This window comes from Carlito syrichta, unplaced genomic scaffold (genome assembly GCF_000164805.1).
Source record: "Carlito syrichta isolate Samal-C Ts95f unplaced genomic scaffold, Tarsius_syrichta-2.0.1 Scaffold126566, whole genome shotgun sequence".
NCBI classification, from domain to species: Eukaryota; Metazoa; Chordata; class Mammalia; order Primates; family Tarsiidae; genus Carlito; species Carlito syrichta.
Genome location: NW_007070662.1, coordinates 38,403 through 57,369, shown reverse-complemented (window position 1 = coordinate 57,369; position 18,967 = coordinate 38,403). Strand labels below are relative to the sequence as shown.

General features: G+C 40.7%; 1 protein-coding gene across 2 annotated transcripts in view; it reads left to right on the top strand.

Annotated features, from left to right (window-relative positions):
* LOC103250145 (ryanodine receptor 2-like) overlaps positions 1-16,351 on the top strand; it is a 108,025-nt gene extending 91,674 nt beyond the window's left edge. Inside the window, exons 19-23 of one of the 2 annotated variants that reach the window (XM_021707877.1) lie at positions 10,217-10,373; positions 11,790-11,854; positions 14,501-14,601; positions 15,429-15,480; positions 16,189-16,351. In XM_021707877.1, coding sequence (XP_021563552.1) covers positions 10,217-10,373; positions 11,790-11,854; positions 14,501-14,601; positions 15,429-15,480; positions 16,189-16,284 — 471 coding nt within the window. In that variant the 3' untranslated portion in view covers positions 16,285-16,351. The remainder of the gene's footprint in view (positions 1-10,216; positions 10,374-11,789; positions 11,855-14,500; positions 14,602-15,428; positions 15,481-16,188) is intronic. The other variant, XM_021707876.1, reaches the window with a different exon arrangement.
* The last annotated feature ends 2,616 nt before the right edge of the window (positions 16,352-18,967 follow it).

The following is an 18,967-nucleotide window of genomic DNA, read 5'->3' as shown; positions in this document are numbered from 1 at the left end:
ATAGAAAAGACAAACACACCAAAAGATTGGTAAGAGAAATTTATCAATATTCAAGGAGTAATAATTAAGACACTTTTGTGCTAAAGAATGACAAATCAATGGAACAGAATGGCTTCAAACAGATGCAAATGCTCATGGAAATTAAATTATTATAAAGGTGGCTTTTGAAATCATGAAATGAATAATGATTCAGTAAACGGTACTGGTACCATAGACAAGCTGTTTGGGGGAAATAGATAAAAATGGATGCCAACCTTGCTTTTTAAATCCAAATAAATTCTGAATAAAGCAAATATTTCAAGGCAAAAAAAAAATCATTAGCAATTAAGACAGAAATTACTCCTTAAAATAATTTTTTTTAATGGGGAAGGTCTTCCTGAATATGACATAAAACCCAGGATCCATGGAAGCATAAAAATTATTTGAAGCCGGGCTCGGTGGCTCAGCCTGTAATCCCGCGCCTTTGGGAGACTGAGGTGAGTGGATTGCCTGAGCCCACGGGTTCGAGACCCGCCTGGGCAGCGAGACCTCATCTCTACAGTAAATCAAAAAATCAGCCGGGCGTGGTAGTGCATGCCTGTAATTCCGGCTACTCGGAAGGCTGAGGCGGAAGGATTGTCGGAGCCCAGCAGGCGAGGCTGCGGTGGCCAGGAGCGGTCACTGCACTCCAGTCTGGGCGACCGAATGAGACTCCAACTCAAAAAAAAAAAAATTATTTGAGAAAAGAAAAATTATAAACATAGTCTTAAAGATAAATGATAAACTGGGGAAAAAACATTAAACATCATAACAGGGGCCAGTTTCCTTAATTTACAAAATCTTTTTCACATCAATCAGTAAATATGGCAATAGAAAAATGAGTAAGTTACTCATACATGACCAAACAATTTACAGTAAAATAAGTTCAATAGGTCTGTAAATATGAAAAGATGCTCAGCTTCCATTGCAATGAAAAAAATGCAAATTAAAACAATGGAAAAACACTTTTTAACCTATCAGGTTTGCAAAGTATTATTATTCATCAATACCCATAGTTGGTGAATTTGTAGGAAAACCAGCACTTTTGTGTCTCTTGTTAGGGATTTGAATTGACAAAAATTTTAGAGAAAATTTGCAATATCTATCAAATTTTTAACTATATATATATATCCTTTGACCTATCAATTCCACTGCTAGTAAGTTACCTAAAGGTTTACTCACAAATATGCCTCTGTATGTTTAAGGGTATTCGCTGCTTTCACAAATTAGGAATAATCTAGATTATCATCAGTAGAATCTTGGTGAGATCAATTATGATAAATTCTTAACAACTGTGCAGCTATTTGAAAATGAGAGAAATGTAGCCATGTGTGGTGGCTCACACCTGTAATCCCAGCACTTTGGAAGGCCGAGGTGGGAGGATTGTTTGAACCCAGGAGTTTGACACCATCCTGGGCACCATAGCAAGATCTCATCTCTATCAAAAAAAAAAAAAAAAAAAATCAAAAACTTAGCCAGGCATGGTGGTGAGTGCCTGTAGTTCCAGCTACTTGGGAGACCAAGGTGGAAGGATCACCTGAGCTCAGGAGGTCAAGGCTGTGGTGAGCTGTGAGCATGCCACTGCACCCCAGACTGGGGGACAGAGTAAGATCCCTAGCTCAAGAAAATAAAATAAAAATTAAAATGCAAATGAGTGCAATTCGTATCTGCTGATATGGAGAGATATACTAATTATATTTAATTGGGAAAAAAACAAGCTCCTGATCATTATTATGATAGGATCCTGTGTATAATTATACACACAGACACAAATGCATATTTTAGATATGCTAGAATATGCGCAATATTTTTCTGAAGAGATTTATTCATAGGAAACTTTTTTTTTTTTTTTTTTAGGCAGAGTGTCTCTCTGTTGTCCGGGTGGCAGTGCAGTGGCAGATCAGGGCTCACTGCAGCCTCAGCCTCCTTGGTTCAGACCATCCTTTCTCCTCAGCCTCCTCAGTAGCTGGGACGACAGTCACTGGTCACCACACCCAGCTATTTTTTTTTATTTTTTATAGAGACAAAGGCTCGCTATGTGCCCAGGCTAGTCTCAACTCCTGGGCTCAGGGGATCCTCTATCCTTGACCTCCTAGAGTGCTGTGAATACCCACGTAACACCACACCTGGCTCACAGGAAACTTTAGAAGGATTTCTATAGAGAATAGAACCACAGAGCAGTGGAGAAAAGAAACTGTAGGCTTCTTATTTTATATACTTTTCTCCTACCTGAGTTATGTTTGTAAACATATGTACTTCTTTCATATTTAAAAGCCTAAAGCATTTTTTTCCCCACCATATTATAAAAGATATCTCAATTTAGTTCTTCTCAATAGTATATAATTCTGTAGAAGGACCATTTCCTGGCAGGAAGGAGAAAGTGGAACATACAGGTAGCTGACCTGGGGGAGTCAACAGGAGAGAGACTGCGGTGTGCCCTGTGCTAACCTAATGTGACATTCTTGATCCATTGTTCAAGTTCTTGAGCCATTTGTAGCCTGAATCTTTCTTATGTATGTAAAGAAGTTTTTCCATATCTAAAAAGTAATTTCTCCATCAAAAATGACCATTAACATAGAATTGCCAATCCTTCCTCTTTTAAAGGTATTCTGCCTTCTAATGACCAGTTTGGAGATCTTGACAAGACTCTTTTCTAGGTTTTCACAATTAAACATTCTTCTTCTCTTCCCAACTTTTTAAGAAAAGAAAACAAAAGTCTTAAAAGCAGTAAAGCATAACTCTAAAATGAATTGAAGTTTATCTAAAAATTGGGGATACATAATAACTTGTCAACATGAAAATTAATACTCAGGGTTTTCCTTTTCCTTGGTCAAGATAAGGCTTTTAAAGGCCTGGAGCAAAAAGTTTGCTTTTGAGGGAGAAGGCAGGGTGGGGGAAAAGCTTTGGATTCATAGGTCCATACAGAGTTGACAGAACAGTAAGTCATGTTATTCATATGAAAATCACTCATAATTTTCAATATTTTCTGTCATTATTGCCATTCTGGAGCAGTTTTGCATATGAGTTTGTAATTTCTGTATGCTAGCTACCTACTTGAAGGACACAGTGTTAGAGCTAAAAGGACTGTAATGTTTATGGTCGTTTATCCATAAAATTAACTCCTCAAATGGAAGAAAATACCATTCCAATTATAGATCCACTGTCTTGTCATTTATATTTTTCTTTTATTTATCAATTATTTTTATATAGCACTTGTTATAGATGATACTATGCTAGGCATTCATTGTCTTAAGCACCCTTCAAATATTAACTCACTTAATCTACTAATAACTTTACGCTGTTCCTAAGTACTGTTATAATTCCCATTTTACAGATGAGTAAACTGAGCTACTGAGAGTTTGAGTAACTTGTCATAAGTCACACAGGCAGAGATTAGATGCTAACCATTACTCTATGCTATGCTACCTCACGAGTATTAATTCCATTCATGCTTATTTTAATCATTTTAGTCATGTTTACGTAAATAAATCCAGTGACATTTTATACCAGGCACTTAAGGAGGATAAGGCTTGATGAAGCCCATAGTCCCTGCCTTCACGGAATTTGCATGTTAATTACCTTTCTAGAATGTCTGCTAAGCTTATCCTTTTTCTAAGATTATCATCCAAGAAAAGAATGCCCCAGAAATTCCAGAAGTTTTGGGAAACACATCAGTATTACCTGATGAATATTCCACTGCATATAGAACATGAAATGATATTAAACTCGATGAAATAGTTGATTAAACATCACTCTTCAACACTGCAATTGAAAAGTTACTTTAAGTGGCTAGTGGTGAGAGAAATCAAAATAACTTTTCAGTGAAACATGTTACAGAGTGAAAGATATGACTATAGGCATAAATCAAACGTTTTAGATCATATTTCAGATTCATTTTATGTCATCATGCGTTGGCAGGACTGAGACTCAAGACTTATACTCTGATACTCTTCTTCTCTGATTAATTGCTGGAAAAAGAATCTGTGCCCGGTCTGGTTTCCCTTCCCCAGCCTGTCTTTCCATCACTCCCAGATTCGGGCCACCTGTTCCCTTCTTGTGACCAACTCCCATCCTTCCTGTAGCTGCTTTTCTCACACAGCGAGAAACATTTATAGAGATTATTTTTTCACTTCCAGCAACCATAAGAAAACTGGATTCAGCACAACAAGAAACCACCTGGTCACTAGCAACAACTCTCTCCCAGAATCACCAACACGGGACACTTTAGTCTCCTCCCCCTTCTACCTATTCCAGGCCCAGGATGATGCCAGCCACCCTGCATCTCCTCTCCTGTGTGTTGCCCTTAATATCCGCTCTACTCAGAGCCTCTCTACCCCATGACCCTGAAGGCAGGCAGGGATGGGAGCCCAAGGTCAGCCAAGAGAGGCGCAGAAGGTACCAACCATAGGCATGTTGCCTACAGTGATGCCCAGGAGATTCAGTTACATTCCAGGACAAATGTCTGACAATATTTTTAAATCTCAACAGCCACTGGCCTCAGGGCAGAAAGTTAACTTAGGTCATTGATTCCTAGAGGGTATGATGCTGAAGGGAATTGTTAAAGATTAATGGAAAGTAGGGAAGATTTCATACAGTGACATTCGGCGACATAGGTTAGGTAGTGGGAACAATATGTGACCTGATGTCATAGTAAGACCCCCCAATATCCTGGTCCCTCCTGTCAACATGTAGTCATCATAGTTGACCCTCTTCAAGTTGTGATCATAGTATCCTCTGACAACTGCATTTTGAGCCTCTCGGTATGTATGTCCATTGCTTTTGTTCATTTTGCTTAGGAAGAAAACTACCTTCACCTGGTTAATTTTGCTCAAGTACATGATAAATGAAGACAAGATAGAAACATTTGTCTCACATTTGGATGAGAAAATGAGGCCCCTGGATGTTGTAAACTATGGACTTAGCTAGAACCTTGATTTTTTTTCCAGTTTTTGAAGGATTTCTTTTCTTATGGGTGAGACTATCTGTGGCCAACTCTGATGTAGGTTGTTACATCTCTACATGTAACAATAAACTTACTATCTTGCCTTTGGCTGGGTGAGGTCAGAAGGTAGTACGGGGAGCATCATAAGTATATATCTTAGATGTTTCCTTCCTGCAAGAGAAAACTCAGTCCCAGGACACAAAGCCACATTCCAGCTCCTCTCTGGTTCACAGGGATGTTCTGCTGCCCGCCTGTCCAACCAGAAAGGAGTCTGTGCAGCTTTGCACAAGCTCATATCCCGCCGATTGGCCTTAAAAACCCTCAGATTGGAAGCCCATTACTTGGAGTAACCTTACAATTTTAGGATCTAACTCACTCCCTTTAATTTGCTTCTTACTAGTACTCATGCAACAAATTATGTTAAAATTTAAAATGCAACAGATCACTTAACAGTGGGGCCCTTTCAAAACAGAGGCTTATTAAAACCAGCCAGCCAGCAGGAAGGAAGCATGGACTAGGAAATGGAAAGATTAAATTTCTTTAATTTAGGTCTCTAAAGATAATCCCTTCTTTGTGACAGTCTCATAACACATAAACAAGATCTATGTGTTTTGTGAAAAATCCTTTTTACAAACCTTATCTTAAGATAAGTCTTCCTCACACATGTCGTATGGTATTGGCTTCATCCTGAATTTCCACTGCCTTTGTTGTTTGAGGTTGTTTCCTGGGGTCTGAGGAAACATTTTAATTTTCCACAAGTAGGCCATTCACCCGCCTGCTTTTCATAACTTACAGCAGGTGGCACTGTGGCTATAGTGTTCAAGATTGGATGATGATTCACACAGGGAATTTTTTTTTTTTTTTTTGGATTATGATGTTTTGAGCCTGAGAATCTAATTAAACCAGCAGTATCCTGATAGACTTTGAACCTCCTCTACAAGAATGTAGGAGGAGAAAGTGAAAAATGATCTAAAGTCCAGGGTAAAGAGATGATTGTAGCGAGATAGCCAGGGAGACTGACCTAATATATATAAAGGCATTCAGTTCAAAAGGAGAGGAGGATCCCTAGGGCAACTCTACATAAAACCACAGGACCAGCAGGCCCACCCAGACCCCTGAGCCAGAGGCTGCCGGGAAGGTATCAAGATCTATGTGTTTTGGAAAAAATCCCTACCAGGTAATCAAGATGAAGAAAAAAAAATTGTATGCTCCTAGGGAATTGAACCTGCTTAGGTAATTGTTCTAAAGTACCTCACTTAATTGTTCTCATTATTTTACCCTACCTTTCCAACAAATAATCGCCTCTCTGGTTTATTTTCTCTGTGTGTCTTTGTTTCCTCCCTTTTTTTGCCAAGATCAGAGTCTCATAAGGATCTTCACCAATCCACAGAAACTGGCCCTCAGTGTCTTCTAAGCCAACATAAGCAATGATTAATCCCAGAAAGAATCCGTTTAGGGGATGGATGAACAGGGAAAGCTATAGAATAAAGATCTGGAGAATTAACACTGCCTGTTTCCACTTTTTGTAGGACTAGACACCTTCCTTCCTCGCGACTCAGATTTTTGTCTTGCAGAAATACTTCCTTCCATCTCCAGCACTTAGTATCAGGTTTGGGCTGATTCTGTGAAAAGAAAGGTGGATGAAAGGGTTTTCACATACAGAAGGATAGTGACTGAAAGCCTGACAGCAGCTTATTAGTAGGTATTCCCCACCTACCTCCTAGTCTGCCAGTGCAGCCATCTGTGTGCTGTGTCTGGGGCTGACCCGATTGTGAAAGACAAGGCTGGGAAAATCAGAATCAAAATCCCACAGATGGACTGTGCATTTTATTATTTTTAAGTGTAGTACTTTAGCAAGCCTAAATAATCAAACACATAAGACTCTACCTGTCTTTTCAGCATGGCCTTAAATCTATTAATCTCTGCTGGAATCCCTTCATCAAAATGCTAAGGACCATGAGATAGGATTATTGCCAGAAAAGGCCGGTTAGATGACTGACAAGAGATCTGAGAAGGAGACATTTTCTCTGGTAATTTAGTTTCATTCGACAGTCCTGTCTTCAACTTTACATGTCTAGAAACTAAAAATGAATCCTTGGGAACAGACATTAACCAGTATCACACCTGTCTGATGCATGAGACAGAATACCAACATTAAGAGTTTATTCAACCAGTTGGCACATTCTCTTCCCTAGATAAAAACTCTGTGTAGGAAGCCAAATTATAATCCCCACATCTTGGTCAGCAGGAATTAGCAAGAGGAATTAGCTGGATGATCTTAGTCACTAGTGCTGTCAAACACACAATTCCTCAAACAAGCAGGGCTGGGGAGCTGGGACATTCCAGGACCTGAAACTGGGAATGGCACAACCCACTGTTGGCTCACTATGGGTATTGGTTGGATGTCCAAGGAACCAGAGTTTGATATGGAGAAGTACCAGACCAGAGTCAGGTACACTGTCCAAAATGAGTCCCCCGAGGAATACCCAGAGGAGGTTCCAAACACAAAACCCTTTGTGATGAAACCAGGGAATGCCAGCAATGGAAAAGATGGCCTCTGTCCGTTCTTTAATTGAAGAGTAGGCCATTGCAGTAACAACTTTTGATCCATAGCTAAGTACTTATGAAGACAGATGTGGGCAAAACATATAACCTAATTTTTCTTAATAAAAATAGGAGATATGTCTGGTAAAAGAATCCAAACAGTATGTACATGATTATACAGTGGAAATAAAATATCCTCTTCCAACCGGGCTCGGTGGCTCAGCCTGTAATCCCGCGCCTTTGGGAGGCTGATGTGAGTGGATTGTCTGAGCTTGCGGGTTCGAGACCCGCCTGGGCAACTTGGCGAGACCTCATCTCTACAATAAATCAAAAATTAGCCGGGTGTGTAGCGCGCTTCTGTAGTTCCAGCTACTCGGAAGGCTGAGGCGGAAGGATCGCCAGAGCCTACCAGGTCGAGGCTGCGGTGGCCGGGAGCGGCCACTGTACTCCAGCCTGGGCAATGGAGTGAGACTCCAACTCAAAAAAAAAAAAAAAAATCCTCTTCCCACAGAACTACTATGATCAGTTTTAAGCACCAGGTTATAAAAAATATATATCACTGCAGTGTCCCTAGGGATTTTTTTTAAGTGACTATCTTCAAAATTTTACTTCCAGAGTTTAATTCATAGGTAGTACCAATCTGGAATGTTTGAGCCTCTAGGAGATTCAGATGTGCAATTAGGTATAGACACCATCGGCCTAATACAGCTCTCTCTAAAGAACTATCCTGGCCTCTCTGCCAAAGAGACCTCTACCTGGGCTCCCAGCCAGTTCTTGGATGGGCACTGACTGAGCTGGCCATGTTGATGTTCTTTATTGTATGCCAGGCTGACAGAAGTCTTTTCTGAATGGCACATTATTTCATTCTGTTCACTAAATTTCAAGCATCTAACCTAGGAGACCTTTTTATCTTCTGCATCTATCAGACCCATGAGCTGTTGGTCTCATAATTGAACTGAGATCATTTTGGCGTCATCTTGTTGCCTGTTCTTTGCTTACACTTTGTGCATTCTAAAGTGATCTGAGATTTGGGGGTTTGGGGGTTGAGGCAGTGACTTCTCCATGAGAACAGCTGGACTTACCCCTCATTTATCCCACAAACGATTTTGGAATATTTGCCATGTGCTGGATGTTATTTTAGGCACTGGTGATAGAGCGGTAACAGTCATTTTTGTTGGAATGGAGGAAGATAGACCCCAAACAAGGAGTCAGTTGGGTATCCAAGTGTGGAATTTTGGCTGGAAATGAAATGTTTTGGGGGTCAGGGACACAGAGATGATACTTAAATATCATCTTTAAAGCCCTGAAACTGGGAAGATTCCCCCAAGGCAGTATCCTAGAAGAAAAAAATTTCCAAGAAGCCAGTCCTGGAGCATTAGTTCATGAAGAGATAGGCAGATAAGAAGAACTGGCAAAGGAGAATGAGAAGGAATGGACAGAAATGGAGAAGAGGGTGTTGGCATACAAAAAGAAACCGCATTAAGGCTTTTATCCCCTTCATTATGGTTGGTGGCAAGTAAGTAGATTTTGAATCGATGGGTGACACTTCAGTTAAGTAAATCAGGGTATCTGGACAGTTTAAGAAGGCCTCACAGAGGAAGGATGATTAATATAGGCCCTAAAGGATGAGTAGGAATGGGATGCAGTGAGAAAGGATATTGCAAGATAAGGAGAGCATGCGTGCAAAGATCTGGAATCAGTTCATTTGGAGGAACCATGAGTAGAGTGGACGGGGTGCTTGGCAAAGGCGAGTGTGGCTAAATATGAAACCTGAAAGGGGATTTTGGACTCATCTTGAATGAGGATAATAGACTGGATGCTCTAAGCCAGTGACTCAACCCAGGGTGACCTTGCCCCCTAGGGGACGCTTGGCATCTGGAGATATTTTTTATTGTCACCACAAGGTAGGATGTTGGCATCTAGGGAGTATTGATCAGGGGATCCTTCTAAAATATCCTGCAGTGCACAATACAGCTCTTCACAACAATGAATTATCCAGCCCAAAATATCGATGGGTCTGAGGCCGAGAACCCTGTCCAAATGAACTTCGCTGAACCCCTCCATTTTCAGCAGTGGGCACTGGCAGCTGTGCTTGTTGTTGGTTGCTTTAATGTTTTAGAGTTTAAGTAATGAGATGCTAGTTCTTCCCTGTCTTTCCCCGTCTTCTGTTTTGTTGTTGTTCTATATATTAAAGTAAAAAATAACTTCCAGTATCATATTCCACATATCTAGGCGAGGGGCAGATGAGTGTTATTAAGTCTGTTCTTGTCTGTCTTACTTTCTAAGATTCCATTCTGTTACAGGTTGGGCTTTTGCTTTCCCTTTCCTGGGTTTCTGTGTCTTTTATGCTCAAAAGTACTAATCAGTGCAATAAATGTAGTTTTGTGCCGCTCGGTGTGATCATGATATGATTATTTATTATCCCAGATGCTTCAGAGCCAAGATACTCAGTGAGGTATTTTTCATTTTCTCCAAAGAGAGACAGAAGGTGCTAAGTAGAGGATGCAATTTCGTTTAGTAGACAGTAGCATGCAAGAGCCACGTGTTTATACATCACAATCACAGACATTGAAATGAAAAGAGGCAATATAAAATGCAAAGATTCTCACCATTTTCAGAGAGATTAGGAACCAGAGGGAGCTTCTTAGGCTTGTTGAGGAAAATGAGGGCCGATGCCCCTTCTGGAAGTGAAACAGCTCCTCTCTCTGCCAGTGCTACATGTTCCACATGTATGTTGGGGTTCGTGCTGGAGGCGGGATCGGCGATGAAATTGAAGACCCAGCAGGAGATGAATATGAGATCTATCGAATCATCTTTGACATCACTTTCTTCTTCTTTGTAATTGTCATCCTCTTGGCCATAATACAAGGTAAGCATCATCCTCACCAAAGCCCAAAAGAATGTAGAATTTAAGCTACATGTTATTGAAAGCTGATATGCAAGGTTTCCAGGTAGGGTAAGAAGGTCAAGTGTTTGCTGAAAAAGACAGCTGTTCCTTTCATTATCTCGTCATTGCAAAATCTGTAGAGAGAAATACAAAGAAGCGCGGGATCCTGGCGTAAGGGTAAGACGAATACAGTTTTCTTTTGTCTTTGAAATAAATAATGGAAGGACCACTTCCTTGGTTTGATGCTCAGCACTAAGGTTCACACTCGTGAACCCCAACTTCACAAATTTGAGTGGGTGGGCCATTTAGCTTTTGTGGGTCTATCACATGGAAATAATAGAAATCTCTAAGCCCTGTGGTTGTTGAGAGGGTTTTTTTTTTTAATGGTATGCATTCAAATGCCTAGTATAGGATCTGATGCATAATCGGTGCCTCTTGACTACTCATAGAGCTATTATCACTGTTGAGTACCCAACTCTGCCAGGCACAGGTATTAACGAATCACTAGTTCTTCCTTTTACTTTTGGGCCACTTGGAATGTAGTGTCTTTCTCTCTCAGAAAAGTCACTTGTCTTTTTCTGCTTAACACATTTATCCTGGCTTGAAATAAATGCCTATATAAATGTGACAATATCCTTTAAATTCCACAGTTATAAATGATATGTTGGTTTTTTTTTTTTTTTTAGTAAAGTGCTATGGACAAGTTTAAGGGACTCATAACTCACTCACTGTGTCTTTATGGGGTGTAACCATATCGTGTTTTATAAGAGGGCAAAGTCATAAAACACTCAGAAGAAAGTGTAACCAGCAAGTCCCAGGAGGAAAAAGGAGCAGAAACACGACTCAGGGCGGTTCCTTTCTGATTGCCACAGTCAATGGAATTCTGGAACATTTACTTAGGAGGAACTTTTGAAAAAAGTAATCTGAGGCAAATTTCTCACAATTTCTATGGTAACGTTTGATTTGGAAATAATACATTACTGGAAAGTCTTGTGAGTGGAGTTTTCTGTACTTAACCACCATAAATCTCAACTGTTCTCCGTTAGCATGAATTAAGTAGCAATAGGCCATCTATGTATGCCAAGTTAATGAAAGGTTCTCCCTGCTCTGTCACTTGGTTTTAAAACACTCTTTCAGTGAGTGTATGGCCCAGTTACTGCCTGTACATCTGCCCCCAAAGAAACACTACCACTTTCATAGTGTAAGGGTATCAGACATGTACAAACACTTTTATCACGTTCTGAGCATTTCCCAAGGTAGCTGTATGTTTTCCCTTCCCTTGAAGGGATCAGCCAAGGGGCTGTGAATTTAATCATTATCTCATGGTTAATACAAATTCAAAGGACTCTGATTTTAATTATTATCCCCTGGTTGATAAATGTCTTTATTGAACATTAGGTCTAATTATTGATGCTTTTGGAGAACTTAGAGATCAACAGGAACAAGTCAAAGAAGACATGGAGGTAAGTTTCTCTGTTTATGACTCAGGTTTTTTTTGTTTTTTTTTTTGAGTTGGAGTCTCACTCTGTCACCCAGACTGAAGTGCAGTGACCACTCCCAGCCACTGCAGCCTCGACCCGCTGGGCTCCGACGATCCTTCCGCCTCAGCCTTCCAAGTAGCTGGAACTACAGGCGCGCACTACCACGCCCAGCTAATTTTTAAATTTTATTGTAGAGATGAGGGCTCACCAAGTTGCCCAGGCGGGTTTCGAACCCACGAGCTCAGGCAATCCACTCACCTCAGCCTCCCAAAGCGCTGGGATTACAGGTTGAGCCACCGAGCCCGGCTTGACTCAGCTTTTTTGCTGTGGGCACTCATTTTCCCTACTGCCGTGGCCCAAAGAATCGTGAATACTGGGGGAAGGAGGAAGGGGCACAAACAACGTATGGTTTCATTCGCCTGCTTTCCATCCAAGCAATGCAGACAAGTGTGCCGCGTGTTAGGCTAGAGCTATAGTGGACTCCAGGTACATACAGGCAGCAGCATAGTACCATCCTGCCCTCAAGAAGTGGGGAGACTATTCATTCAAAACCATAAATTCACTGACAAGCAAGTTAACAGGTGGTGATAGAGCAGGGTGGTAAGCCTTTTATAGCAGTAAAGCACTGAGTGCTGGAGTCTCCTTGCAGCTGGTATCTGGTTCATATCTGGATGACAGGGGAACTTCCTAGAAGGGATGCCCACCCTGAGGCCTGAAGATTGTGGACATGTGGGCTTGATAGGGAGCGAAGAAGACAGTTTAGATGTCCTCCTTGTCCCCTCCCCCGCCATCGGGCACAACTCCAGGGGTACCATTCACGTTGGATTCTGAGAATGTGGCCACCTGTGATTATATACCAAGACTCGGATTTTAAGGAATTTGATATGCAGATTTTTCTTGGACGCATAAGTGGTTCAAGATGCAGCATTAAATTCTAGTGAGGAGGCTGGAGAGGAAGACCAGCAAGTGAAATGCCTAATGACTCATTTGAGAACTTGACAGTTTAACGTATGGGCTATGAGGAACAAGAAAAGGGATGTAAGCAGGGCAGCCAGATGACTGAGCTTGCATTTTAAAAAGAAAAATGATTTAAAATACGGGAAGTGAAGTAAAAACTGGCAAAACCAGGGGCAGGCCAGTAGGCTAGCAGCCTTTTCCAGGTAGGAGATTGAGAAGCTTTTGCTGAAACCTGCCACTGAGGATACAGGAGTTGCAGTGAGAAGAACTTAATGATTGGCCAAAGACAGAGAATGAAGAGGATGGAACAAGCGAGGGGATTTCCAGATTTCAGGCATGAGCCACCAGATGGATAGTGGTACCGTGACCCTGAGGAAGAGCAAGTTCGTGGATAGAGCTGATGAGTGGTTTGTCCTATTTAAGAGACATTGTTGGCCAGGCTCGGTGGCTCATCCTGTTATCCCAGCACTTTGGGAGGCCGAGGCGAGTGGATAGCCTGAGCCTACGGGTTCGAGACCCGCCTGGGCAACTTGGCGTGCCATGTCTCTATAATAAAGCCAAAATTAGCTGGGCGTGGCAGCTCGTGCCTGTAGTTCTGGCTACTTAAAAGGCTGAGGCGGAAGGATCGCCGAAGCCCAGCAGGTGGACGGTTGGGTGGCCGTGAGTGTGCCATGGCACTCCAGTCTGGGCAACGGAGTAAGACTCCAACTCAAAAAAAAAAAAAAAGACATCATCGATGGATATAAAGACCTGATTGTTCTCCCAAATTCCTGAATGTGGTCTATCTGCTTTCAACAGTTTGTTGATCAGTAAGGCATGAAGCATTTTATGAGTTCTCATAATCATCTTGATTGTCATCTCCAGAATCCAGGGCATTGTAAACATGCTCCAAATGACATTAAACAGCTTCTAATTGGCAGAGAGAGATAACCATCAAGTCACACTAGGACAATAACTATTGAATTTAGTTGCACTGATACATGCAGAATTCTGATCATGAAATGGATCTGCTTCTCCTTGGGTTTTGTGCGCCAGGCCTGCCAATGGCAGACTTCACAGGTACTGTTCCACAGGCTACATAAAGATAGGTGTGGTCCAGAGAAGGTGGAAGCCAAAAGACCAGGCAGCCAGTTCTAGAGTTGAAAGTTATTCCTAATACATGTCCACTGGTTAATTCTGTCATGGCAGACCCTCGCCCGATTGTGGATGGAATGATGGGGCACCTCTTGGCTTGGTATTTGATTTGGCCCTCCCCAAAGGAATCTGTACCTTCCCCCAAACCCTCATGTCATCAGACTTTGAGTAGGTACTAAGTTTGCAATTTCATTTGAGGACACATAACTTGTGTCATGAAGAGAAGTGACCACTAAGCCTGGACACTTTCCCCTAGGCTGGAGAAAATAAGGAAGAGACATTGCTTTTCAGCTATCATTATCCTGTGCTCTATCTGCATCTGTTACTTCCCGCCACAGTTCATTTAAACCCACTATACCAAGATAAAGTTCCGGCAGCAGTTAAGTTTATATTTGTGGACTTGGAACAATTTCCACGTGACAGCCTTTAACATATGTCAAATAAACAAAAGAGCTGCCCCTACACAGCAAGTTGTGTTTTCCTTTTGTTTTGCTTTCTGGGCTCTCTAACATTTTAATATGTGCCTTTCTCTTCTAGACCAAATGCTTCATCTGTGGAATAGGCAATGATTACTTCGACACGGTGCCACATGGCTTCGAAACCCACACTTTACAGGAGCACAACTTGGCCAACTACTTGTGAGTGTGTCCGTCTCAGAGTCTTTGGCCCTTCCAATAGCCCCTGGCTCCCTCCAGCTCTGGAAGCTTGAGAAGCAAGAGAGAGAGCAGTTTCTTTTTCCTTACAATTGCTGCAGATACTTTGAGAGAATGACCAACAACTAGTGGGGCTCTTTCCTCTAGAGTAGGTTGACTTAAGAAATGAAGTTGCAGCTGTTCATGTAAATAATGCTTTCTAGAACTTGAAATGAAAGGTAGACAGGAAAGAGCAGAGGCTCTCAGGGAGTCTTGGCCATGTTTCTCTTTTAAGGGTTTACACATCTCTTCAGGCACTGTTGGACACCCAGTTAAAAGTTGCATTTTTTTAAATATACCCAGAAGTCTTGCCATTACTTGGGACTAGCCAAAACTCTAGTTTGGTAAAATGCTATTCTTACTCACTTTCTGACCCAATTTTGATATCAAACAGTAGAGATGCAAAATAGCATTGTTGGGGAAGAAAACAGTTTAACTATACTCAGTTGAACTTGATCAGTAAATTAGAACTTCTTTTTAAGCTGTCTTCAGTTAAAATTCATCAGTGCTGCTTTGATTCCAACAAAATTGCATATATTCCTAACTTGAAGCGTCTCAGGTAAAATTACACATCAGATCAGAAGAGTCAAGTCAAAAAATAACCTTACCTCTTTCTGGTACACTGTAATTAAATTTTCCAAAAAATGTACATGTGGTGTTTTCTCTGTGTCTACAACAATTGAATACAGCATATAATATATAAAAATATGTCCTATATTTTTATACTCTATTTCCATACAATCTATTTCTGATCAGTCTCTCTGTATCTGTAGGTTTTTTCTGATGTATCTCATAAACAAAGATGAAACTGAACACACAGGACAGGTAGGTAAATAGTGCCTATATATCTTCTGAAAGAAATGATAGAGAAGCCCTAAATGTTAAAACAACATGTTAAATAGTAAGAGGTGGAATTACTTTCAGATATTATTTGTGGTATTTTGATATATAAAATTCCTGTGATCTGGCATGAGTGTAGAAAAGACTGCCTTTGCTAAAAAAGTAAAATTCTAATTTCACTTAAAACAATAAGCTTTTATTAACTGAAAATGGTGGGTTTTGAATTCCCTGTTATAAGAAAATTGAGTATTCTTAATTATTGTGTAATATCCTTGATTGCTTAATCAGATGGCAGATGATTTCAAATGAACATCAACCCACAGTATTATGGTCAGTTAAAAATACTGCTTATTAAACGTCTAAGGTTTGTAAGCTAATTGAAATTCCTCTTCCACTGGTGTTCACCAGAGATTGTTAATAGTTTGAACTTAAAGGAAACAACATTTTAAGAGAACCCTCAAAAACATAGACCATAAGTATATTTTTAGTCATTATTATTTTATGATGAGGATAAAGATTGATTATTTGTTTATTACTGGAAGTAAATAAGGTCTGGTATAGTTAGGAATTATCTAAATGAATCTGGACTTCTCCAATTACGTGTGATGTATACATATAACAAAACTGAGTTTCTCTCTCATATTTTGCACAGATTTGGGGGAAAACGTTAATATATTTCCTCTACTTTCACAGGAATCTTATGTCTGGAAGATGTATCAAGAAAGGTGCTGGGAATTTTTCCCAGCAGGGGATTGTTTCCGGAAACAGTATGAAGACCAGCTGAATTAAACTCAGACCCTGATCACCTCTAAAAACCAAAACACTCCCTCTCTCTCTCTCCCTCTCTCTCTCTCCCTCTCTCTCTCTCTTTCTCTCTCTGTCTCTCTCTCTGTCTCTCTCTCTCCCCCCCTTTCTCAATCTCTCTGCTTTCTTGGAAACATCTTGCTGATTTTGTGAATTGCCAGCGTTGTGTGCTTGCTGGGAACATCAAAGCTCTGTTTCTGAAGACCTGACTGTTTTGCCCCCACCTTCTGTATTTTCTTTGAGAATCAAGACTGAAGAATCATCTAAATTCATACGCAGACAAAAAGGGAGCTCTGGAAAGAAAACCATTCCAGACACTTTCTATCATAACACAGACAGATTTTCTTCGGAGACTCCTGGAAGTCTCCATGAGCTACGGGACCTTCACAGAGACGCATGGCAACCACACTCACCCGGCCTCTTTATTTCGCCATCCTGGAAGGATCCGTCTAATGGTCACAGAGCACTGTAGCACTTAACAGATTGCCGTGGACACCCGTTGTGAAGAGAAATAGTGCCTTACTATATGTGGGTTGAGCTATGCAGAAGATATGTGCATGAAAACACATCTTTATTTTCTTTACCTCGATCTTCCTTTTCTTAGTTAGATTGATTTTGTGAGGTTTTCTTTTTCCTGTATTCTTTTCTTTGGTGGGGGAGGGTAAGAAAAGCAGTTTGCACCTTTTTAAAAAAAGACGGGTGGTGTTTCTCAGGACGAAAGGAGGCTCTTCTCATTCAGCTAAACTCATATCTGCCCTCCCCATGTGCTCCTGCTGTTATTTTGGTAATGCTCTGATGCAACATTGCAACTTTATGAAATCTTTGTATGAAAACAAAAAGACTGCAAAAAATACACTTTCAAAAGAAATCATTCATTGCATGTTTATTATGCAAGTTTAAACGAACAAAGAAAATCTTCAGAAGCAAGTTGATCACCGTGAAAGAACTTTCATGATAATTATATTCATAGTAATAAAGTGTCGTGGGCTTAATTGTATATCTGGAGCCAGTGTCATCCACCAACAATGTGATACATTATGAACTTGACAGTAGTTTTGGGTTTTTCTTTTTCTTTCAGCCACCTGTGTTCAGTTGATGATTAAGGACTTCTGACAGGCCATTTTTTAATATCAAAGCTGAAGCAATATCCATTCAGGGATTTCATCAGTTGCATCACAAAACACGGATGATAATATAAATCACCCCATTTTTTCCATTTTGGGTCCTTTTAAATGTAATGTTAATCTTTACAATTAAAAAGACAGATTCAGAATGGAAGCAAGGCCATTTTGCAAACATTGGAGCTCTTTTATTACAAGTCTGCTTGTTAATTTTAGAATTGTAAAACTGCTCTGATTAAACTATTTAACTAACTTTCTCATCTTCTTCTTTCTCCTTTTAACTTACAATTGTGACTCAAAACTTTTTAACTTTTAACTTGAGATGGGTGTAGGACAATCCCAAACACTGCACCAAGACCTCTATACTGTCAGATTTCCTGGTAGCTACAAGTTTGCTGTATTTATGACTGTGGAGTCTCAGAGGCACCAGGCAACTGGCCAACCCCTGTCATTTCCCTGGTATGGGAGTCATCCAGACCTCTTGAAAACCCATGTCATGGCCAGGTACAGCGGCTCCGCCTGTAATGCTAGTACTTTGGGAGGACAAGGTGGGGGATTGCTTGAACCCAGGAGTTTGAGACCAGCCTGGGCAACATAGCAAGACCGTGCCTCTGTAAAAAATTAGCCAGATGTGGTGGCACATGCCTATAATCTTAGCAACTCCAGAGGCTGAGTGGAAGGATCTCCTGAGCTAAGGAGGCTGAGGCTGCAGTGAGCCGTGACAAAGTCACGGTTGGGTGCGGTGGCTCACACCTCTAATCCCAGCACTTTGGGAGGCTGAGGTGAGAGGACTGTCTGAGCCCACAGGCTAGAGACTAGCCTGGGCAACTTGGCAAGACCTCACCTCTTAAAAAAAAAAAAAAATACCCGAGTCACTGTCTCCCAAATTTTTCTTTTATATAGCTCTTTAAATGTTATACAGCTCTTCTTTGCTTGGGGTGGATTCATTTCTTAACAATAAGAGTTTATTTTCTGTCTTAATATTAAAGAGAGTTGGTAGACAGTGATGTATTAAAAACTCAGATACCGATTAAACATTTTCTGTGTGCCAAGGCCTGTGCTGGGTACCAGTGACATATCATCTGTCATTTTACACTTCATCAGTACAGCATTATAGCAATAGTTTCTAGACTTGCATTTATGTTTTGGTATCTCTTATATTTGGGGAAGGAATAAATTTGGCTGCTTCGCAGGAATTTCTAAGCCTACTGATCTGAAGAATCTGAATAAGATAAATCAGGTAAGCTCCATGAAACATCAAAGAGTACATTGCCCTTTGCCACAAAACACTGCAGAGGAAGCATAGAGTGAAGAGGAATAAATATTTTTCCAAGATAAAATCCACTGATAAGATTCAGGTCTCCTATTTACAATGCCTAAATCAGAGTTGACATAAAACAACAGTATAGGTGAGAGGTGAGTGAATGAATTCATAATGTCCCCTAGATTGTGCAGGCTCTCATAGACTCTCCTGACTGACTGTGCCCTGCTTTAAAATCCTGGATGGTGGCAGAAGTCTTCTGGGAGAGGCAGAGAGAATCTAAATG